General features: G+C 41.3%; 3 protein-coding genes across 3 annotated transcripts; 1 reads left to right on the forward strand and 2 right to left on the reverse strand.

Moving 5' to 3' along the window:
- On the reverse strand, positions 1–2,922 carry LOC8060798 (very-long-chain (3R)-3-hydroxyacyl-CoA dehydratase PASTICCINO 2A). The gene is made up of 9 exons (XM_021455714.1): positions 2,794–2,922; positions 2,579–2,690; positions 1,602–1,620; positions 1,293–1,381; positions 985–1,038; positions 710–780; positions 491–572; positions 333–381; positions 1–190 (listed from the first exon to the last, which is right to left on the reverse strand). Exons 1-9 carry the CDS (start codon positions 2,898–2,900, stop codon positions 114–116), a joined length of 660 nt encoding a protein of 219 aa, XP_021311389.1. The 5' UTR covers positions 2,901–2,922; the 3' UTR covers positions 1–113.
- Positions 4,255–12,249, reverse strand: LOC8060799 (geranylgeranyl transferase type-1 subunit beta). The gene is made up of 20 exons (XM_002457320.2): positions 11,934–12,249; positions 10,441–10,516; positions 10,280–10,338; positions 10,059–10,198; positions 9,490–9,545; positions 9,329–9,405; positions 9,196–9,241; positions 8,936–9,060; positions 8,586–8,653; positions 8,411–8,498; positions 8,179–8,319; positions 6,920–7,068; positions 6,679–6,790; positions 6,210–6,228; positions 5,893–5,981; positions 5,414–5,467; positions 5,194–5,264; positions 5,016–5,097; positions 4,827–4,923; positions 4,255–4,737 (listed from the first exon to the last, which is right to left on the reverse strand). The coding sequence occupies exons 1-20, from the start codon at positions 12,087–12,089 to the stop codon at positions 4,667–4,669; spliced, it is 1,776 nt and encodes a 591-aa protein (XP_002457365.2). The 5' UTR covers positions 12,090–12,249; the 3' UTR covers positions 4,255–4,666.
- Positions 14,597–19,135, forward strand: LOC8060800 (very-long-chain enoyl-CoA reductase). Its single transcript, XM_002455150.2, has 4 exons — positions 14,597–14,798; positions 14,982–15,021; positions 17,931–18,685; positions 18,765–19,135. Exons 1-4 carry the CDS (start codon positions 14,730–14,732, stop codon positions 18,831–18,833), a joined length of 933 nt encoding a protein of 310 aa, XP_002455195.1. The 5' UTR covers positions 14,597–14,729; the 3' UTR covers positions 18,834–19,135.

A 20,510-nucleotide genomic window follows, 5' to 3' on the forward strand; every position in this document is an offset into this window, starting at 1 on the left:
TAAGAGCAGTGCATTCTAACATTCCGTGGTCTATAAAGAACCGGGAAGCGCGTCCTCCAGAGAGGCAGAGACACTGGTTACTCTGTCTGGTACAGTGAGGCTCGTCTGGAGCGTCATGCGGCTTTCGCCTTGGACTTGGACAGGTTCTTCTTCCTCTGGGCGAGCATGTAACGGTACATGCGTGGGAATCCTGAGAGCCAAAAGAAGCAGCATGCAGAGCATCATGTCATGTCAGATCCTACTCTGCTAGGATGAAGATCGGCTGCTAAATGGGCAACACAATGATACACAATTCTCTTGCGTATTCGAGAAAAAAAGCGTGGGAGATGCACCTGGAATGTAGATAGTGGTCAATGCAGCGCAGATATAGAAGGATCTTCCCTGTAAAGTTGTTGCCAAGAGATAGGTCATCAAACTAGTTACCCAGTTGAGCTCGAGCAACATATATGGGCTCCCTCCTGGTTTCTTCAGTTTACTCAGGTTTACTTACCTTCATGTGAGGCATAGCAGTGAAGATTAAGCCGACCTCACTGATAAGCCCGATAGGATAGAGTACAATGAACGTGCTGTACCTTCAGAAACCAAAAGGTTGGGCAAGCAACAGGGAGTGGTTCAATTTAAACAGAAATTGCAAAAAGGTGTATCACCGATTTGCTTCAGGTCTGTGTGGAACAATAGTGGGATGTGTTCAGAAGCTGTAAGTACCAACCTGAGCCATAGGAGCCAAAAAGGTGTGATTCCAAATGCCTCCCTCAAACCAAAGAAAGGATATCTGATGACCTGCAATCAGTCAGAGATTTCTTGCTTTTGTTATAAAATATACTCTGAAATTTAGGAAACACTAAGTTCATCATAAGAAACTCAGGGGTACTATACAACATAAGAAACTTCACAACATGCCATTTTTTATATTTTTATACTTTAGGAACTCAGGGGTACTGCAGGTCATCTGCTCAACGTTTGTTGCAGTTAATATTTACGTACCTCAGTAATGGACCAGCTTAGGACCAAGGAAGTAAGACAGACATGAGACTGTGTCTGCATGACAAACGTGCACATTGATCATAAAGTATTCTTAGCTTGAGAACCCAACCAAGGGAGCAGTCTCTTGTTTTTTTAAAAAGAAAAAACAGAGCAGTCTCAAAGATGCACTCATGCGTCTTATCTGTGGCATAATTAACATTGTAGTCTAGGAGTTGAACAGATCACTATGTTCTCTTTATTTAGAACGTCCATTAAAATCCAGAACCTGTCTAATGTTTATATGAAAAAAAATCAAGAGCTAATGATACCTCAGGAAATCTCCACACGATGAACCAGAGAACTGATGTCCTTATACCAACTTGTGGAAGAGTTGCACTGATTGGAGAACTCACAAACCCTTTGAGCAGTACAACATATTATCATTGCAATTTTTTTTAAAAAAAAAATCAAGAGAGTCGATTTTTGAAAATTAGTACTTTCATGTTGAAATCTTTGAGGAATTATTTTCATAATACGGAAAGTAAGTTCTGATAAAGATTGCATGCAATAGCTAAAATATCATGACTAACAAGGATAATGAAAAAAACATAAATGGGGGAGGAAGAAGAACCACTTACCTGTAATAGAATGAAGAATCTGTGCTACCAGAGACACCATCACCAGTGAAACTCAATTACTTAGTAAATTAGTACAGATGTGCAAAGAAATATAAAAACTGACAATCCACGGTTAGGATGATACAAGGAATTCCACAAAGTTTCTTGTAGGACCACAAAGCTATAAGTGCATAACAACTAAATTGAAAGATTGGATATAAAGCTCTCTTTATATTGTTAATAAAGGAATGGATAAAATGCTTTGAGCGGCCTTCTCCAAATATTGGCATTAATACATAAATTATATTGACAAAATTTTAGTCTCAGATGAAAACTTGTCTAAGTATCTAGTTTACCAAAACATGGTCATGTTAATGTTCATCACATATTAATTAAATGCAACATTTTCTTTTTCCAAAAATGTTCATCACATGTATTAATGATTCAAACAGATAGATTTCCATTGACTAATTTTTACACGTACGTGCAAGTGGTTGGACAATACAATCTTTCTAGCAAAATATGTACCTGATCTGTTAAAAACACAAACAGAATCTGCAGCTTCTCCTAGTGATGTAGGGTTCTCCTAGTATTTAGCATTCAACATTTAGTATGAGCTTTTCCCGACCAAATGCCTCTAGGGAGGATTCCCATGTGCTAGGACTGGTGATAGTGTTCTTATTGCACAATTAATCATCATGCCATATGGGCAGTTTAATGCAAGTTTTAAAAATTTTAATCTAGTGATATAATTAGCAAGTGTAGCATGACAAAAATGCATCTTAAGAGTAACGGGACTTCAATGAATATCAACGGCTGTTGACAAAATTTTCTTTTATCGAATCTATGTGGGCATCATGAGCCAGAGAAAGCTGCTCATAACACTGAATCCATTTCGAAATGACCAACGGGATGAGAGAGTTTCAAATCCTAGACTTGTGATCTTCTCTAGAATTACATTAAGATGTTCGATAAAACATGCGGCTAGGCTAGGTTACCTCTGCTAATGCAGCAGTTTGTGAAAACAGGAGTGGAAGCTTGACAGCATCATAGACGGCCTCATGGCCACCGCCTAACAGCGCCAAGATTGCATGGTATAGCACCAGCAACCTGCAGAATTCAAATCCAAGAACCCAAATCAAACTAACAGGCTCATGTCCAATCCAAGAGAGACCTGATCAGGAACTGAAAATAGGCGAATCTATCTACTAACCATCCGAAGAAGCTAACCCAGTTGTACACAGAGAGGTAGAGCCGCCGAACCACCGACCCGTTGTCGCCCGCCATTGAAGAGTTTTTTTTTGAAGGAACACCCTCCATTGAAGAGTTGCATGGAGGAAGACACTGAGCCCATGGCTTTAAGGAGGTGGCTTTTGACCTAAAACATATGAATCAGACGCATCAAAAAACTGAACTTAGTTGGTCAGTGCAGAATGGCAATAACTGTCGTTGCTGCTACTGCTTACCAGCCACCACCCAGGCACCCACGCTAAATCCAAGCATATGACCTGCAAATTTCCTCTGAACAGCTGGTAGCATATGGTACCATACAACTTATTTGTTCAAAAGAAGTTTGAGCTTATCAGCTGAATCTTCAAAAGTGTTTTTCTCTCACAACAAATCAGCCAACAGTACTTTATGCCGTAGCTTATCAGCCAAAATCAGTCAATTAGTCATATGTGAACTTGCGAAAAGGGTTAACACCACCCTTTTTTTACGCTAATGACTGATCAGGAAAGTAACAGCCATATTCAAGACAACTCAAGTTTGAATCAATACTCAGGTTGGTTATAACTTGTAAAAAAAGAAAATGTGCATAGATGCCACAAAATATCAGCTGAAAAACATGCAGTGGTGTATTACACTAAGACAGTGTTAACATCAGTCATCATTCAGTAATTCAAGTCGAGACTAGTGATCAAGGCTGTTAGGATTTTGATCCAATCATTAAACCTTACGATATTACAATCCTATCAAGCAAAACAATATCGATCCTATGATGTACTGTAGATTTCATAATATCTTGATCTTAGGCCTTGTTTAGTTCGTAAAATTTTTTTGGCTTTAGCTACGGTAGCCAGAGTTCTTAAGGCATCGCCTAGGCGTCCAAGCGACCTCCCAGTGCCTTGCAAAATGGTCGCCTAGGCGGGCAAGGCGGGCGCCTAGGCGTCCAGGCGGTGGCACATTGTCATATCTCGCCTTTACGCCTTAATAACTATGCTTGTAGCACTTTCGTTTGTATTTGACGATTATTGTCCAATCACAAACTAACTAGACTCAAAAAATTCGTCTCACAAATTACAGGCTGTGCAATTAATTTTTTGTTTCTATCTTTATTTAATCCTTAAGGCATGCGTCTAAATATTCGAAGTGACGGAGAATATTGAAAAATTTTGAGATTGTGGGTGGAACTAAACAAGGCCTTAGCGATGGGGTTTGAACTAGAAGTTGACTGAGGCCTGAGCAAATCCTCAGTGCCAAATGATATTCATTTCCTCCAAAAAAGAGATACTAAAATGACACTCATCTCAACTTATCAAGAGAAAATAAGTACTATACAAAAAATAATACATCAACTACTATAACTAGAGCATGAAAATGTTCATGGCACTAGATTATCAATCATACATTGTTTGCTAGAAACAAGAGAAGTAGAGAACACAGTACCAGATGAGAGAAGGATGCGAAACATATTGCCATATAATCAACATGGAAATTCACCCAATTGGGGGTCGGTCGGAGCAAATTACAATTTAACCATGCAACAGCCGATAGCTGAAATGATTCCAGCACAACAATCATACATTATTTGCTACAAATAAGAGAACACAGTACCAGATGAGAGAAGGATGTGAAACACATTGCCATATAATCAACATGGAAACTCGCCCAATTGAGGGCGATTCGGAACAAATTACAATTTAACCATGCAACGGCTGATAGCTGAAATGATTGGGGCAGTTCATATGAAGAGCTCCATTCTAATAATATCCCCAATCACTAGATTCTACCGGAAATGTCGAAAACTTGAGCCGTGAGGCACATTTCGACATCACACAAACCATCTACAGAGCCCTTGAGCAGCATTAAGCCGCTTTGGCCTTTGATAGTGCCTTCTTCCTCTGTGAGAGCATGTAACGGTACATGTGCGGGCTTCCTGCAGTGGTCCAAAGTGAAACAATGCACCATCTTATAAGGCACTAATGAAAATAGCAAAATGGAGAAGATTGAGGAGGGAAGGCTTACCTGGAACATAAATCAGGAGGGCAAGAATAGACGAATAGAAGTAATCGTATGAAAAGTTCCATTTGTTGGGCATCCTAAGACAGTATTTCTCCGATGCCTGAAATTGGTCCCACAAAAAAACAGTTAAAAACGATAATTATAAGATGAACAACATGTGCACCTCTTAGTTTTCTTGTAAGATCAGTGTACCTTCATGTAAGGCAAGGCAATGTAGATCAGACCAACTTCACTAGAGATACCAGTAGGATACAACAACATAAAGGTGCTGTACCTGCAGGCAATCAGTGTACAAAAACACTTTTAATGAAAACTTCATTAATAAAGGTGGTAAGATTACTTTCCAGCTTCGGAGCAAATCCAAATTTACCTAAGCCATAATAACCAGGAAGGTGCAAAGCCAAATGCCTCCTTCATTCCAAAGAAAGAGTATCTGATGATCTGCAAGAAACCAGCAATTCCTATTAATATTACTTTTAAGTTCAAATCATAACAAAATTTACTCTAGGTTTTATAACATATAATAAAGTACTGAATTCAATGGTGGTTACAAGTGAGCAATTTAGAGAATTACATCAAGTAAATTGTACCTCAGTGATAGACCAGCTTATGACCAGGGTAGTAACAAGAAGATGTGACTGGGTCTACAAAACAAGGTTCACATTGTTAAGAAATAATACAAGTGTTTTACTCACAATAGAAAAAAGTTGAAATAGGATGCAAAAGGTAAAGGTAAAGGTGCTATCTATCCTTTTCTAATATGCCTAGTGTAGAAACTTGTACATGCCCACTCATAGTTGCTTATTCCATTATCAGACCTGAAAATTAAATAATTGGCTAACCTTAACTTAGTCCTGAAAGTCACAAAATCATCTCTAGTTCTAGCAAATGCTTTTAAACCTAGAACCATGTCATAATTCAAGGTCCCAGCAAAACAGCAACACATAGATATGTATCTAAAATATGAAATTATAAAAGTGAAACTCTAAAGTTCATGAAAAAAAATTAAGACATATTCCAAAAAATGGATGTCATATATGAAAACATGAAGACTTGCTAGTGATGATACCTCAGGAAAACTCCACAAGACACCCCACGTAAGGAACAGCCTGGATCCAATCTGTGGAAGAGTTGCAGAGACCGGAGACCTCACCAACCCTATAAAGAAGACAAACTTATCAGAATAGTGAAAAAAAAGGCGATAGCCCAATAGTGAAGAAAGCATATTTTTCTTATATCTAACCCTCCTTGGAAACTTTCTGACAAATAAAATAAAATGTCTGATGTGTTGAAAATCTAGACTGATGTTTGTGTATCATACTGCTTTGAGTAGACAGACTATATATAACAAGAAAAAGAGATAAATGTCCACCAACATCACCATACCTACGAGCCCATGAAGAATCTGAAGCACCAACATCGCCACCACCAGAAAACACAGAAAGGTCAGTTAGTACCTCACAATCTTCATGTGTGTAAAACATGGACTTGAACTACGGCACTAGTAATTTCAGAGTTTATCTAGCACAGGAAAAGCATATTACTGAATTTGAACCACTACAAGATTTTGCTGCGACCATAAGCAGAGTTTATGTAATTGCACACATCAATCTAGTTGATTAGCAGTTCTTCCTCCCAAGAACCACAAGACAATTTTGCTTGTAGTATCCTTACTCAAACTTCACAACAGCAATCATTTCTACTAGGATAGATCCAGACTTCATGAGCTGAGCAAAAATATGAAATTGAGCCCAAGTTTACAGCTTTACTGTGACCGTGGGACCGAGAAAACTGAAGTGTCCTACCAAAGTACTGCAGCTAAATAAAAATGGGTGAGGAAAAAGAAACAGCTGACCTCCATGATGGCGGCTGTCTGCGCGAACTGCAGCGGCTTCTCGACGGCGGCGTAGACGGCCTTGTGCCCGCTCTCCCGCAGCGTCAGGACCGCGTAGTACAGCACCTGCGCCCTGGGACACCCCCAGATCAAAGAAACACCAAATCAAATCCCAGACACGGCCAACGGAGCAAGAGGAGGAAGATCCATCCGGGACCCAACAAGAACAGAGGAGCACGCAGCGGGGGCAAAGGCAACGGACCATCCGAAGAAGACGACCCAGTTGTAGACGGAGAGGTAGAGCCGCCGCAACGCCGAGCCCACGCCCGCCATCGCCGGAGCCGCGGTGAGGAGGGAGAAGACGCCTGGATGTGCTCTGACCAGGCTCCTGAACTGGGTACTACTGATGATCTAGTAAAAGCAGAGACGCCACACGCATCGAATCAGATCAGATGGCATGAAATATAGCTTCGGCGTCTCGGTGGTGGGCTGCATGTATTGAGAGTCCGATTCGATCTGGCAGCGGCGGGCCAACCACTGGCCGGATTGAATTTGGTATTGAAGGACAGGTGAGCCGGTGGGCAGCGGGAGTTATTGCCGCTGCAGCTGTGTAACTGCCAGCCCGCCGCCCGCGCCAATTCCATCCGTGTGACCAGCAAATCTGTCACACAAGTGTAGAGTACTGGACTAGTACAATGAACATGCCCTTTCTATTTTCTTCCCTTTTCAGTTCTCCATTCTCCAAGAAAAGGTACATTTTTTAATTTTTTTTTCCATCGGCAGTCGTCAATCTTTTATCTATTTGATAATTATTGTTTAACCATAAACTAATTAAGCTTAACAGATTTGTCTCGCGATTTACAGATAAATTGTATAATTAATTTTTATTTTCATCTATATTTAATACTCTATGCATGTGTCACAAGATTCGATGTGATAAAATCTTGAAAAGGGTTTTGGATTTTAGAGAAACCTCAGTCACGGTAACCCTGTGACCAAAACAGTAGCTGCTGTTTGATCCAGAGCTCCAACTGATTTTTCACCTCAATTCTGAGAGAAAAGCGAAGAGTGCAGATGTCTAAAATGCGTATTAACTTAAACAAAATGTAGTGATGAAGCATGGTATATAAAACTGTTCCAAGTCAGCAGCCGCAAGTCATTTAGTTATGCCAAACAGACGCAAGAGAAACATCAAACATTCGAGTAGCTTTCCAAGTGACAACAAAGCCGTTCAGCTAACTCAACTGTCAACAATTAGCTCAACTAACTGGGAAGAAGACAGTTCGGTTAGCATGCTCATCGCACTTCTTTTGCAACAAATTATCACACATCTTTAAAACTCACAAAGTAATGTTACATGATCTGCCCAGCCAAACAAGCACACTGACAACACAGACCAACTTACTCTATCCATAAATTAACTTCCTTGGCTTTCAGTTTCAGCTGTATAGCCTGTATGAGGTACTGGATTACCCCCAAACATTGTAGACTAACTGGATTTGGTAGAAATGCGAGTTTCTATAATGCAGCGGACAGGATCCCAAGATCGACGTGGAGGGGTTCGAGCCCATCCTCTTCCAACAAGGAAAGGGCTGCCAGGCCATAGTAAGAATGGTAGATGTCTGGTATCCGATCATCTGGGAATTTTGTGAAGCCTCCATACTGTTGCAACAGTGAACGGAAACATATCCTGAGTTATCTGACAATGTGATTAAGGCATTATAAGCTGATACAAGAGATTGAGATCAATTACAGGTGACTGGCAGGTGAGCAAAAATCCCCGCAGAGCACAGCGATCGATCAAGTGATAAGCACCCAAGATCTTCAAGACACCTCCAACCCTGTACAGTGAAATGAAAAGCAAGAAAATTACTGAGGTCTTGTTCACTTGTCGGATAACTAGTACAGAGATCGCAAATTAAATTTACCAAAAAGCATAGCAGGTATCATTGGGCTTGTTTCTTCTCCCTTGAAACCCTCCATTAGTGACTTGTCTCTACACAAGTAATAGAGAAATCAGTTTGTAAGGTTCACCATTGGGTAAAGGCGATCTAGTTCTATTTTTGCTATTCTGCTTATGTTGATTTCAGATACATGACATGAATGGAAATGTGTGGCACAATATTCAGATGCATAGAAATACTACATTTATCCAGCATGGGTAAAGAAAAAATGGTATGTTTATGTAGTAGATAAAAAACTTCTTATTGCTACAGAATCACATGAGAGGGCAATCTCGATGGCTAATTGCAGAGACATGGTTGAGCACAAGTTTGACCTGAAGACACCATTCGAGGAGCATGCATATGTTGATTGACGAGGAGTCTCTTAAGTTAGATGCCAAATCAACTTGAATGAAGCCCATTAGATGGAGAGCCGCAACAGCACAAAAAGTTCCTCCACCTGACTCGCTAACACAAAGGCAAGCAATGAGAACCTAAAACCCATTGCTCAGTGGCAAGCAAAAATTAAATTATCCAAATGAAGCTGATAAAGTAGGTAAAGCAACACATCAAAAGGTCAAATAAAATTGCTTACCATGAGATTCAGAACCAGGAACCATACCAAAGCCTCCATCATATGACTGCATATGGTAACAAGAATTAGGCAATAGGCATATGTACGTATTTCAATGCAAAAAGTGGTGCATTCTAAATTTTCAGAAATCAACCTGGCAGTTAAGAATGTATTCCTCTGCCTTTAACTTGTCCATTCCTGTCCAGTCATCTAGCATTGAGCAGATTGCAGCTGCAAAGACACATCATATGCACTAAGTTAGATAAATAAAAATACCGAAATATACTAATGTACATAAAGGACAGTGCTCCTCACCTGCACAGTATACAAAGCGAAGGTCTGTTTCAGCACCAATATGAGTAGGCATGAAGCTACAAAAATATGCTTGTCAAATAAAAAAATGCATTAAACAGGACACAGTATTCATAAAACGGAAGCCTCCTAGGCTGACTAACAACTGACTTGTCCAACCAAAAGCTCACTGATAAGCAAGATCACATGTAACAGCAGTATCTGTAGCATTGGCATTTACTCATATCATAGGATCTTTAACATTCTGCTTGAACAGGGTCACTAAGGCACCCAAAAGTGTAAAGATATGTAAAGTAGTAATGTATAAAGTATGTCTCCACAAGAGAACATGACTTGGGAGTAGCAAAAACTGAGCGCAGTAAATAAACAAAGTAGCAATCATAAGTTCCTGAAACCCTAATACAATTAGAGATGTGAACAATTACATCATGATACAAAAAATCACAATGGAGCAAGTAAGGTGTGTGAAACTTTTCTCTTGAATTGTAAGCAGATCTGCAGATGTAAAAGTAGAGATACATTGAGGGCCAATTTACAAGCCTAATGACCATGATATGGGAATAAATGCCTACCTTCCATCTGGTTGTTGGAGTTTTTTCAAAGATAATAGAAGTGCCTTGCAGTCAATATTTGCTAGATCGTAGCCAATTATCTTGAGGATAGCAAGGGCAGAATAAGTGCTTGCAAGATGACTAACATCGCAGCAAGGATCCTGAAAAGGAGCATGCTTTCATATTTCAAACTATCACAAAAAACATATATAAAAGGTAGAATCAGCATTTGCCATTCATACCTTCGTATTAGGCAAGGGAAATTGAGTCGATCTAGAACCACAGAATCCATAGAACAAACCTAGAAAAACATGAAATGTTACATATCAAGAATATTACAGCTGGAAATAGGAACATTAGATATCATGGTAATTATTTTTAACATAATGTACAAGAAACTTACCGACACCTATATCATCATTTGCTTCAGGATGAACTTGAAAAGACAAAATCCATTTGGCTATTTCATCCTTGTTAATCTAAAGAGAGAGAGAAAGAGATGCACAACTTCTCAGATCACTACATCAAATCTTACTTTAAGTTAAGGTATCACAGAGTACTACAAGCTACATTTCACTCCTTTAGCAAACTATATGTCAAACCTGAGGCTACCATGGTAAGCAATAAAAAAGACTAGCATAAACTTAACCGGTAACCATATAAGCAGCAGCCAACTGTATGAAAGCATTTAGACAACTGCCCAAACTGCCTAGATAGAGGCAAGCAAAATTTAGACTATGAGCTCCGCATTAAGAGCACTAGTGCCACTTGGCTACTACACTGTCAACATCACATGGGTTTTGGGCTCCCATTCTCCTAAAGACAGAAACATAGTATTTACATTTTATATGGAACAAAACCACGGTGAACATAATTGTGGCATGTATAGGCAAGAAGAGTTATACCTCCTACTAGTCTGTTGTTAACCCCCTTGACTAGATTAATAGATTAATTAATTATAGGTCAGATGTTAACATCACTCATAGAAACATTGAGAAGTCCGCTATCTCTCCATAAGTGAATTCTGCTATCCCTGTATTTGCAACCTCCTGCATTTATCATCATGAATACTACTTGTGCTTACCGGCATGAATTCTTCAACTACTTTTTTAATACTATAATTGCTTGCACCCGTTGCCCCAGCTGAACAAATTTAATAGCGTTAGCCAGAGGGCTACGGCCTTGTTTAGTTCACCCCGAAATCCAAAAAGTTTTCAAGATTCCCCGTCACATCGAATCTTGCGGCACATGCATGAAGCATTAAATATAGACGAAAACAAAAACTAATTACACAGTTTGTCTGTAAATCACGAGACGAATCTTTTGATCCTAGTTAGTTCATGATTGGACAATATTTGTCAAATAAAAACGAAAGTGCTACAGTTGCGAAATCCGAAATTTTTTCGTAGCTAAACAAGGCCTACGATTCTAGCAGCTTTACTTGTCACGACCTTGGGATGTTCCTCTTCTTCCTCCTTGTCTCAGGTACTCCCTTACTAACCAGCCTACCATCTAAAAGCTACTCCTAAAATAAGTACAAATTCCCTACTTTTACAAAGGAAATGTGTGTTTAGGATGAGAATGTTACAATTCTAAAGCGTGTTAGCTTTTCTGAAAAGCCATGGCAGCTGATTTATTGTAATAGAAAGTTCAAATGAACATGACCTAGTGCATAGATCTACTGCAGCCTTAGATCTATGTTATTTTTTTTGCATACAATTCGGATTACACAAACTGCAATGAGAACAAGCGCACAGAGCCCCTAACAAGCAATAAAGATCCAATTTTTGCACTCGGGTGAATCCAGAACATGACAACCCGCCGGCAGAATTCTTCAAGCTGATCGATCGATAAAAGACGCGTCACGGCGGAGCGGCCGAACGGGCGGGATCTTACCCGGTCGAGCTCCCGGAGAAGGGAGAGGCCGCCGACGGCGAAGTAGGCGAGGGTGAGGTGGTTGACCTCCTGCGACGCGTATTCGTCGGGGAGCTCCGTGGCCATGGCGTCGAAGAACGCCACGTGGCGCAGGCGCTCAAAGTCCCGCTTCCCCATCTCCGGCGGACGGCAGCCGAGCGCCGGCGCTAGCCCCCGAGATCCTGTCTGCTGCCTGGGTCCGCCACGAATCGAAGGCCGGCCACGCGGACGCGGCGACGAGCCCGGCTGTGCGCGAACTGTTTGGGGGAAAGTATCTCCCGATCCGACTCGCACTCGAGTGCACATACGGTTGAGTGTTGAGTTCGGGGCAAATTTGAAAATCACATACAAGACTTTTTTTTTTTATGTTGTCGTATTCATCTAAATCCACATGTGTTGAGGTGGATTGGGGTGAAATTTAGTTTAAGTTACACTTCAACTCACCCCAACGCATGTAGATTGATACGAATCTGACTACATCCAAACAAGCCTCAAATCTAAGAATAATTCCGGCGAATATACTTTTATTTCGAACCGGGAGTGGGTAAACTGTCAGATACTGCACTCATAATGGAGTGTCTTCCGACTCCCATACATAAAATTAGGAAGTGTTACAAAATCATGCTACCACGTCACATGCGTTGGCATAGCAAGATCTGTCATATTAGAAGATGTTTCCGACGAAAAAATTGTTCATTACTTTCGTTGGCGTGAAAGTATTATTTGTCACGCATCAAGAGAGGCGCGACAAGACTCAATTTTATAAAAAACATAACTCTTCGATACGACGTCGAGAAAGATGCTTTTCATATAAAAATTATAGACTTAGATGAAATCTATAACTTTCTAATTTTGACTTTTCCATTTGAAAACGTTAAGATTTAAAAAACTAAAATAATTTTTTTAGCAACACATTAATCGTGTACTAACACTTTCACATTAGAAAAAATATATCTTTTTGTATAGTGTCAAACAAAGATACTTTCTATATTAAAGTTAGCTCTCAATGAGATCTATACGATTATAGTTTTGAGTCTCTACATTTAAATCGTTAAGATGCTTAAAAAATAACATAAAGTTTCAACATCATATAATTGCGAATCAGGGCTTATCACCTCAAAAAATCATATCTACTTTATATATCAAAGTTGTAGCCTCTCATTCGAGAATACTAAGATGCTAAAAAATAATATAAATTTTTAAGGGGCATATTAATCGCATAGTAGACCTTACGTTTTTTAAAAAAAATCATATATTTTCATATGATGTTGAATAAATATATTCTTTATATGAAAGGGTGTAGCTTTCAAAAATAAAATTTTTGATTAGTCTAACGCTATTAAATTCTTCTAAGATCACATCGTAACTCAAAAGATCAAACCGGATACCGACCTTCATTTCCACGCCAAACTCTGCAAGTGCTGTGCTGGGTAGTAGCAATTCTTTTTTAAGGCCTTGTTTAGTTGGCGAAACGAAAAAATTTTGGTCACTGTAGCACTTTTGTTTGTTTGTTATAAATATTATCTAATTATAGACTAATTAGGCTCAAAAAATTCATCTAGTGATTTACAAACAAACTGCATAATTATTTTTTTAAAATTATATTTAATACTTCATACATGTACCGTAAGATTTGATGTAACGGAGAATTTTGAAAAGTTTTTTGGTTTTTGGGTGAACTAAACAAGGGCCTTGTTTAGTTCACCTGAAAACCAAAAAGTTTTCAAGATTCCCCGTCACATCGAATCTTGTGGCACATGCATGAAACATTAAATATAAATAAAAAAAACTAATTACACAGTTTAGCTGTAAATCACGAGACGAATCTTTTGATCCTAGTTAGTCCATGATTGGATAATATTTGTCACAAACAAACGAAATTGCTACAGTACCAAAAACTTTTCATTTTTCGGAACTAAACCAGGCCAAGGCCTAACTCAAAAAAGCTCACAGCGAAAAGTCGAGAGTTGACGTGCACGGAATTCGGTGCCGGCGAAACGACACTGGCCGTGCGAAGCTGGGTGCCGCCGGTACCGTGCTGGTGTGTACGGAGGTGGCCGACGGGCGGCGCCAAGGACGGCGGCCGGCGAGCACGGGGCCGACGAAGCGGGCACGGCAAGAGCGTGTGCGTGCGGGTGCCGCGGGGCCCGGGCGGTCGTTTGGGGGGAGCCGTTGGGCCGCCCGCGCTACTCCCCAACTAACTGCCAGGCCCTCTTTACTCCGGCGCCCTCGGTTCGACGGGCCCTGCCGTGAGCTTGCCATGGACCCGGTCCATGCACCGGCCCCCGGCGTTTCCACTGGCCAGGCTGGCTTGGGGCAGATGAGAGAGACACCCATCATCCATCCATGGCGTTTCCAAGCTTTGGTTTCTCCGAAACGGGATCTTTCGCTTCAAGACGTCGTCGTCGTCGTCGTCCAATTAGTATCACCTATCCGTTGTTTCACAAGCTTTGCGCCGGTATGCCGCCGGTATCTGATCCGACTCCCAAACCAAGATCTCGTACACCGAGTTCTGCTGCTGCTGGGACGCCATGGACGCGGTCCACATCAAGATGCTGAGCCAGCCACATAACTCCGGTGGGTCCAACGCCCCCCACCTGCACGCGGGCCCACCTCCCCGCCGCGGGGATCAAATACGCCACCTCCGCCCGTCCACTCCCTCGCCGTTCCGTCTCCACTTCTCTCCACGTCTCCACGGCCACGCCCGCAGGCAGCAGCAGTCCTAGTCGTCTCTCTCTCTCTCTCCCCGCTCTGCCTCGGCTTCCCGCCGGCGGGAGGATGAAGGTCACCGTCGTGTCCCGGAGCGGCCGGGAGGTCGTCAAGGGCGGCATCGACCTCAAGGACTCGGTACGTTGTGCTCCCTCCCTTCCTCCGGCCCGCCCGCTCGCTCGCCGCCGCTGCCTCTTGATTTGCTCCGGGGGGCTGGCTGGGGTTTAGTGCCGTCCGGGAGGTTTCGGTTCTCCGTTGGGGTTCGAGATCTCTTGCAGAGGTTTCAGCTTGGACTGATTCGTTCCTGGGTTCCTTTCGCAGGCCAAGGTCGCGGATCTGCAGGAGGCCATCCATGCCAGGAGTAAGGCCTTGTTTAGTTCCAATAAATTTTGGGAAATGGACACTCTAGCACTTTCGTTTGTATTTGACAAATATTGTCCAATCATGGACTAACTAGGCTCAAAAGATTCATCTCGTCAATTCCGACCAAACTGTGCAATTAGTTTTTATTTTCGTCTATATTTAATACTCCATGCATGCGTGTAAAGATTCGATGTGACGGGAATGTGAAAAATTTGCAAAATTTTCTGGGAAGCTAAGGCCTTGTTTAGTTCTAAAAAATTTTACAAAATATGAATAGTAACGCTTTCGTTTGTATTTGACAAATATTGTCCAATTATAGACTAATTAGGCTTAAAAGATTCGTCTCGTCAATTTCGACCAAACTGTACAATTAGTTTTTATTTTTATTTATATTTAATACTTTATGCATACGTCTAAAGATTCGATGTGACAGTAAATCTGAAAAATTTTGCAAATTTTTTGGAGAACTAAACAAGGCCTAAGTGGATTCCCCGCTTAAATTTCGCCACTTTCTTCTACTCTCCGCAGTTTCTGTATTCCATTCCTTTCTTGCAACAAAGAACTATGGGGTGTTCACAGTCACAGTGCGCGGTGTGCCACTGTCATTCAGCAAGCGGGGAATCTAGGGAATCTATGGGCACTTTTATCTTCCATTGCGCTAGTAAACGACCTGTGAGAGTATAAAACCTTTATTCGCGTCCAGCTGTAAGTAGCTATTGCTTCGTGTTGATTGCTGAAAAGGTTGGAGATTGGTTCAGAATTGCTTTGCCAACAGTTTTGTTCTGCATCCTTCTAGAGCTCATGTTTGTATTAGAAACTGTTCTATACGTCCTGTCCTGAGAACTACAAACTTTGCTAGCAAATTCCAAAGTTTAGTGCTTGCGTGGCCACTATGAAACTGCAGTGCAGGGTGCAGCCCATGCTTATGTGATGTCGCAGGTTTACCGTGCTCTCCTGAATTCCATGTGTGCGCGCTAAAGGGCCGCAATCAGTGCCAGTGGATGTGGTATGCAGTTTGTGTACTTTTCATCCTCCTCCCCGTTCAAGTCTCGACATGAAAGTAGGAAAAAGTGAGGGAAGCTGCTGCAGATACAAGATGCTTTAGGCTAGCATTCATAGGGTTGAAGAGGCTAACTTAGCGAACAACTGGTTCAGTACTATGCTGCAGCAGTATAGTATTTGCAATTCAGTCCATATGACCACATGTCAATGACTCTAGTCAACCTGGGATCGTTTTGATTGGTTGCTCTCCTTGTTTGCCCTGTTTGGTAGGGATTCTTTTTGGGGTTTCAGTGCTGCAGGTCGTTAGGATCTGTTTAGGTAGGAGGGAGTTGGCCATCAGCCTCAACTCACACCCTTTGTGTTTTCTTTTCTTTTCTTTTTTATATGAAAAATACATACACTTTTGTCGTCCATGGGATGTGGAGAACTAAATCTTAAGGGAGAAATTAGATGTGAGCAGGAAGTATAGTTGAAAAGTACTCCCTCCATCCCAAAAAGAGTGTCGTTTTAGGTTTTTGTGCCACAAGTTTGACTCGATTTGTAGAAAATATTTGCAATATTTATATCTCTAAATAAATTTGTTAAAAAACTAGACTTAAAGATCTTTCCAATGATACTAATTATGTACTAGAAATACTAATATTTTTTACTATATATTTAGTTAAAGTTATTTCTCGGGAAGCGAAAACGACACTTATTTTGGGAAGGAGGGAGTATTTGGAAGTTAGCTCTGGGACATGTTATTTGGCTTTTCAACTTTATTTGCAAATAGCATCCATACTGCGTTCAGTAAATGTTTATTAGTACATTTATTACAGTTTATTTCAAAGTATGTAAGCATGGTTGTTTTTTTTCAAAAACATACCTATTTAATAGGAAAATATGTACTTAACAGTTTGCACAACTCCTCTCTTTAATATGTTTGTGTCTCGGGTAAATATAGTTAGAACTTTCTTGTTATTGGCCTATTGCTTGACGGAACCAGAAACTGTTTCTAGAATCTGCATTCCTTCAATGTTGCTTTCTGTTTTTCAAGCTCCAACTGACGTTGGGATTCTAATTTTGTATGTTAATCTTCTTGAAATATCACATCTTAGCTGCATCTGTGATGAAAATTTAAGAGGTGGCTTGTGCCATTGTGACATTTATTGTCACATTCATAGGCACCGCCTTCTCAGTTGTACACTCTGCAGATTAGTTGATCAGCATGCTATTCTATTTACTTTCCATAATGAGGTGGTGTGCACAAGCAGTTATTGTTCCTGTTGGACCACTAAAGAAGTTTTGCTGGCATGTTCATGCTGCCATGTGGTGGAGTGGGACTTGAGAGTATCTCATCATGTATGGTTTGTTATGCAGTGCAGTTTAAATGCTCCAAATGCTACTAACATGGATTGCTTAGCTGCTATGGCAACCTGGTGGTGTGGTGCTCTCCTCTCAGCTTTTAGACCTGTAGCATAGGCAGATATTGGCCGAATGTGTTGGAATAGCCAGCACTTCCTAAACTGGCATGCTGATTTTGCAGCTTGTTTACATATCCTAATGTAGCTGCATGTTGCTCTACCAAAAGTATACATACCAGAATAGGTAGACTGAGAAGTGAACTTATAGTCTTTCAAAGTAGAGCTAGTAAACATTACAAGAGTGCTAAAATCGTTTTACTGGAAAGCTAAGTGTAGTAGGTTTTATTGGATGCAAACTAATGCTATTCTAACTTTGTGATTGTGCCATTAGTTGGTAATATTGGGAATACTACTAGAATGTTTAGTTTGGGTTGGATGGAAATATTTGATCGTTCCGTTTTGTAGTTTCACTTTCTCCTGTCACATTTTCCTTCCTGTGGATGTAAAGCTTTTCTCCTTATGTGTGTTATTTGCTAACCGGTTCTCTCTCTGTACAATGCAGCAAAGAAGTATTATCCTTCTAGGCAGCGGCTCACCCTCCCTCTTCAACCTGGAAAAGGTGGGAAGCCAGTTGTCCTCAATCCAAGGGCCAGCCTGTCAGAATACTGCGAGAAGGGTTCTGGATCATTGACAGTGGTCTTCAAAGATTTAGGAACACAGGTCTACTACAGCACACTGTTCTTCTTTGAGTACTTGGGTCCTCTCATCATCTACCCCATGTTCTATTATTTGCCCGTCTACAAATACTTCGGGTACGAGGGAGAACGGATCATCCACCCTGTTCAGACCTACGCCATGTACTACTGGTGCTTCCACTACTTCAAGAGGATCATGGAGACATTCTTTGTGCACCGTTTCAGCCACGCAACATCACCCCTGTCAAATGTCTTCAGAAACTGTGCCTACTACTGGACCTTCGGCGCTTACATTGCTTACTACTGCAACCACCCGCTGTACACCCCAGTAAGTGATCTGCAGATGAAGATTGGGTTCGGTTTCGGGATCATCTGCCAGATTGCAAATTTCTACTGCCACATCCTGCTGAGGAACCTCAGAAGCCCAAGCGGCAGCGGCGGTTACCAGATCCCTCGTGGCTTCTTGTTCAACATCGTGACATGCGCCAATTACACCACTGAGATCTACCAGTGGGTCGGGTTCAACATTGCTACGCAGACTGTGGCAGGTTACATCTTCCTTATCGTTGCAGCAGCTATCATGACCAACTGGGCGCTTGGCAAGCACAGCCGTCTGAAGAAGGCAAGTGTTGTTCTTCCCTGCATACTGACCATTACCTTTGGAAAATTTCATAGCTTTACTGAAACATCTTCTTCTGCAGCTTTTTGATGGCAAGGATGGAAGGCCTAAGTATCCTCGCCGCTGGGTGATTCTCCCTCCATTCCTGTGAACAGGTGGTGGCTGTTGGTCGGCCCATTGGGATTCAATGTCTACAGCATCCCCAGCACACAGAAGTTCCAATTCTTGAATGTCATGCGAACAATTGTACTAATCACGCCTTTTTAGGGGTTGAACTTCGACTCTGTTGTCCAAAATTTCTAATCCGAAAGATGGATTTTATTTTATTGCCTTGGTATTTGTTTCACAACGTTACGTGGTCCTGTCTTAATATGATCGAAGGTTCATGTGATGTTATCATCTTTCTCGCCCCATTTGTCCAAGCAGAAGTGAATGCAGACATAATTTCGTTGACATTTGGCGCTGCTCTCCTGTCCTATAACCCTGCTTGTCTCATCTGAATCTTGTGGTGCTTGACATTGTTGCCGTCAGTTTTATTGCATGGCATACAGCTTCAAGGAATCAAGGTGAATGATGACTTGCAGACTTTTGTGGCCCCACTTATGTTTGATTCCTGGATGGCACAATTAACAGTTATCATGTGGAGTACCAACAGCATTTTACTTTTGAGGTTGCCATCCTCGTTAAAAAAAAAAACTATTGCTATGATTTGATGTGAAGAAAAACTGAGATCTCCTCGCAAGCAATGCATGACCTTTTCCTGAATCCTGTCTTTTTCTTGTGAAAATGAATTGATCCCATAATTTTTTTGGTATGATTACTGCAAAATTCTTGTGTTCCAAAGGGATCTGAATGTTCATCATGCAATGGCAAGTTCGTGTATTTTGAAATGAATGGGCTGGCAGAAATTTGTTGAAATGAATGAATCCCCTGAAATTAAGATCAGAGTTGGGCTCGGCCGAAATCCCTTGAAGACAACTAATCCTCTGATGATCAATGCATATTCTGGAATATCCATATCCAAGTCATATACATGAACTGCACATTCATGGCCTAAGATGGTTGGTGGCATTTCACCAAATTAGACCGGAAACTTTCTTGTTGACCGCCACTTCCGTGGCGTGCTCTCTTGTTGCCGGTCTCTTGCGACCATTGACCTGTACTGCTCTTATCGTCAGCTACGACCACAAGCGGACAAGCTCGAAGAGCAGTGACCAGTCAATTGCAGTGTCTCCAGCGCCAGCCTTTCAGCTGTCAGTTCCAACATCTGTACTGAAAGTTTTCCATGCACAATTTGACACTTTAGGTCATCTCAAGCAATCCACAGCCACACGATCTTGGGATTTTTCCCCCTTGATTTTTAAACTTTTCTTTGTTGATTGATGAGTTATATATGATCGTCGGAGTTTGACCGGATTGACCAGTTGAGCTGGCCATTTTGCGTCTGCCTGATACTGCCTTGCGGATGGTACATATTTAACAATTGGCACTGAAAAGGTCAGCTTGAGCCAAACATCATGAGCCTCTAGAATTTCTCCAGAAATTCCAAGGTTGACTTTTTCATTATTTTTCCGTTATACCCATCACTGGTGTGGTAGCAGCAGTCGGTGCCCAAAAGATGGTGCAGCATGCAAATCACAATGTAGTCATGGATCAGCGAGAATTGTTTAACTATGACATCAGTGTGGCAGCAATCTCGAGGCTGACTTCACATGATTGCTGGACCTGGGACGCTAATCGTCTTCCAAGGAAGATACGGATGCAGTTGCCATTCAGAAGTTTTGGCCTTGTTTAGTTCCTAAAAAATTTTGCAAAATTTTTCAGATTC

The sequence above is a fragment of the Sorghum bicolor genome, chromosome 3 (genome assembly GCF_000003195.3).
Source record: "Sorghum bicolor cultivar BTx623 chromosome 3, Sorghum_bicolor_NCBIv3, whole genome shotgun sequence".
NCBI classification, from domain to species: Eukaryota; Viridiplantae; Streptophyta; class Magnoliopsida; order Poales; family Poaceae; genus Sorghum; species Sorghum bicolor.

Coding starts and splice junctions, on each gene's coding strand:
- LOC8060799 (XM_002457320.2), bottom strand. CDS start 12,089: ATGGGGAAGCGGGACTTTGAGCGCCTGCGCCACGTGGCGTTCTTCGAC. Junction 10,199..10,279: donor TTCCCTTGCCTAATACGAAG/GTATGAATGGCA, acceptor GCTCCTTTTCAG/GATCCTTGCTGCGATGTTAG. Junction 4,738..4,826: donor CCTCCTGATTTATGTTCCAG/GTAAGCCTTCCC, acceptor GGACCACTGCAG/GAAGCCCGCACATGTACCGT.
- LOC8060800 (XM_002455150.2), top strand. CDS start 14,730: ATGAAGGTCACCGTCGTGTCCCGGAGCGGCCGGGAGGTCGTCAAGGGC. Junction 15,022..17,930: donor GGAGGCCATCCATGCCAGGA/GTAAGGCCTTGT, acceptor TGTACAATGCAG/CAAAGAAGTATTATCCTTCT. Junction 18,686..18,764: donor AGCACAGCCGTCTGAAGAAG/GCAAGTGTTGTT, acceptor CTTCTTCTGCAG/CTTTTTGATGGCAAGGATGG.
- LOC8060798 (XM_021455714.1), bottom strand. CDS start 2,900: ATGGAGGGTGTTCCTTCAAAAAAAAACTCTTCAATGGCGGGCGACAAC. Junction 382..490: donor CTGCTATGCCTCACATGAAG/GTAAGTAAACCT, acceptor ACAACTTTACAG/GGAAGATCCTTCTATATCTG. Junction 191..332: donor GACCACTATCTACATTCCAG/GTGCATCTCCCA, acceptor TTTGGCTCTCAG/GATTCCCACGCATGTACCGT.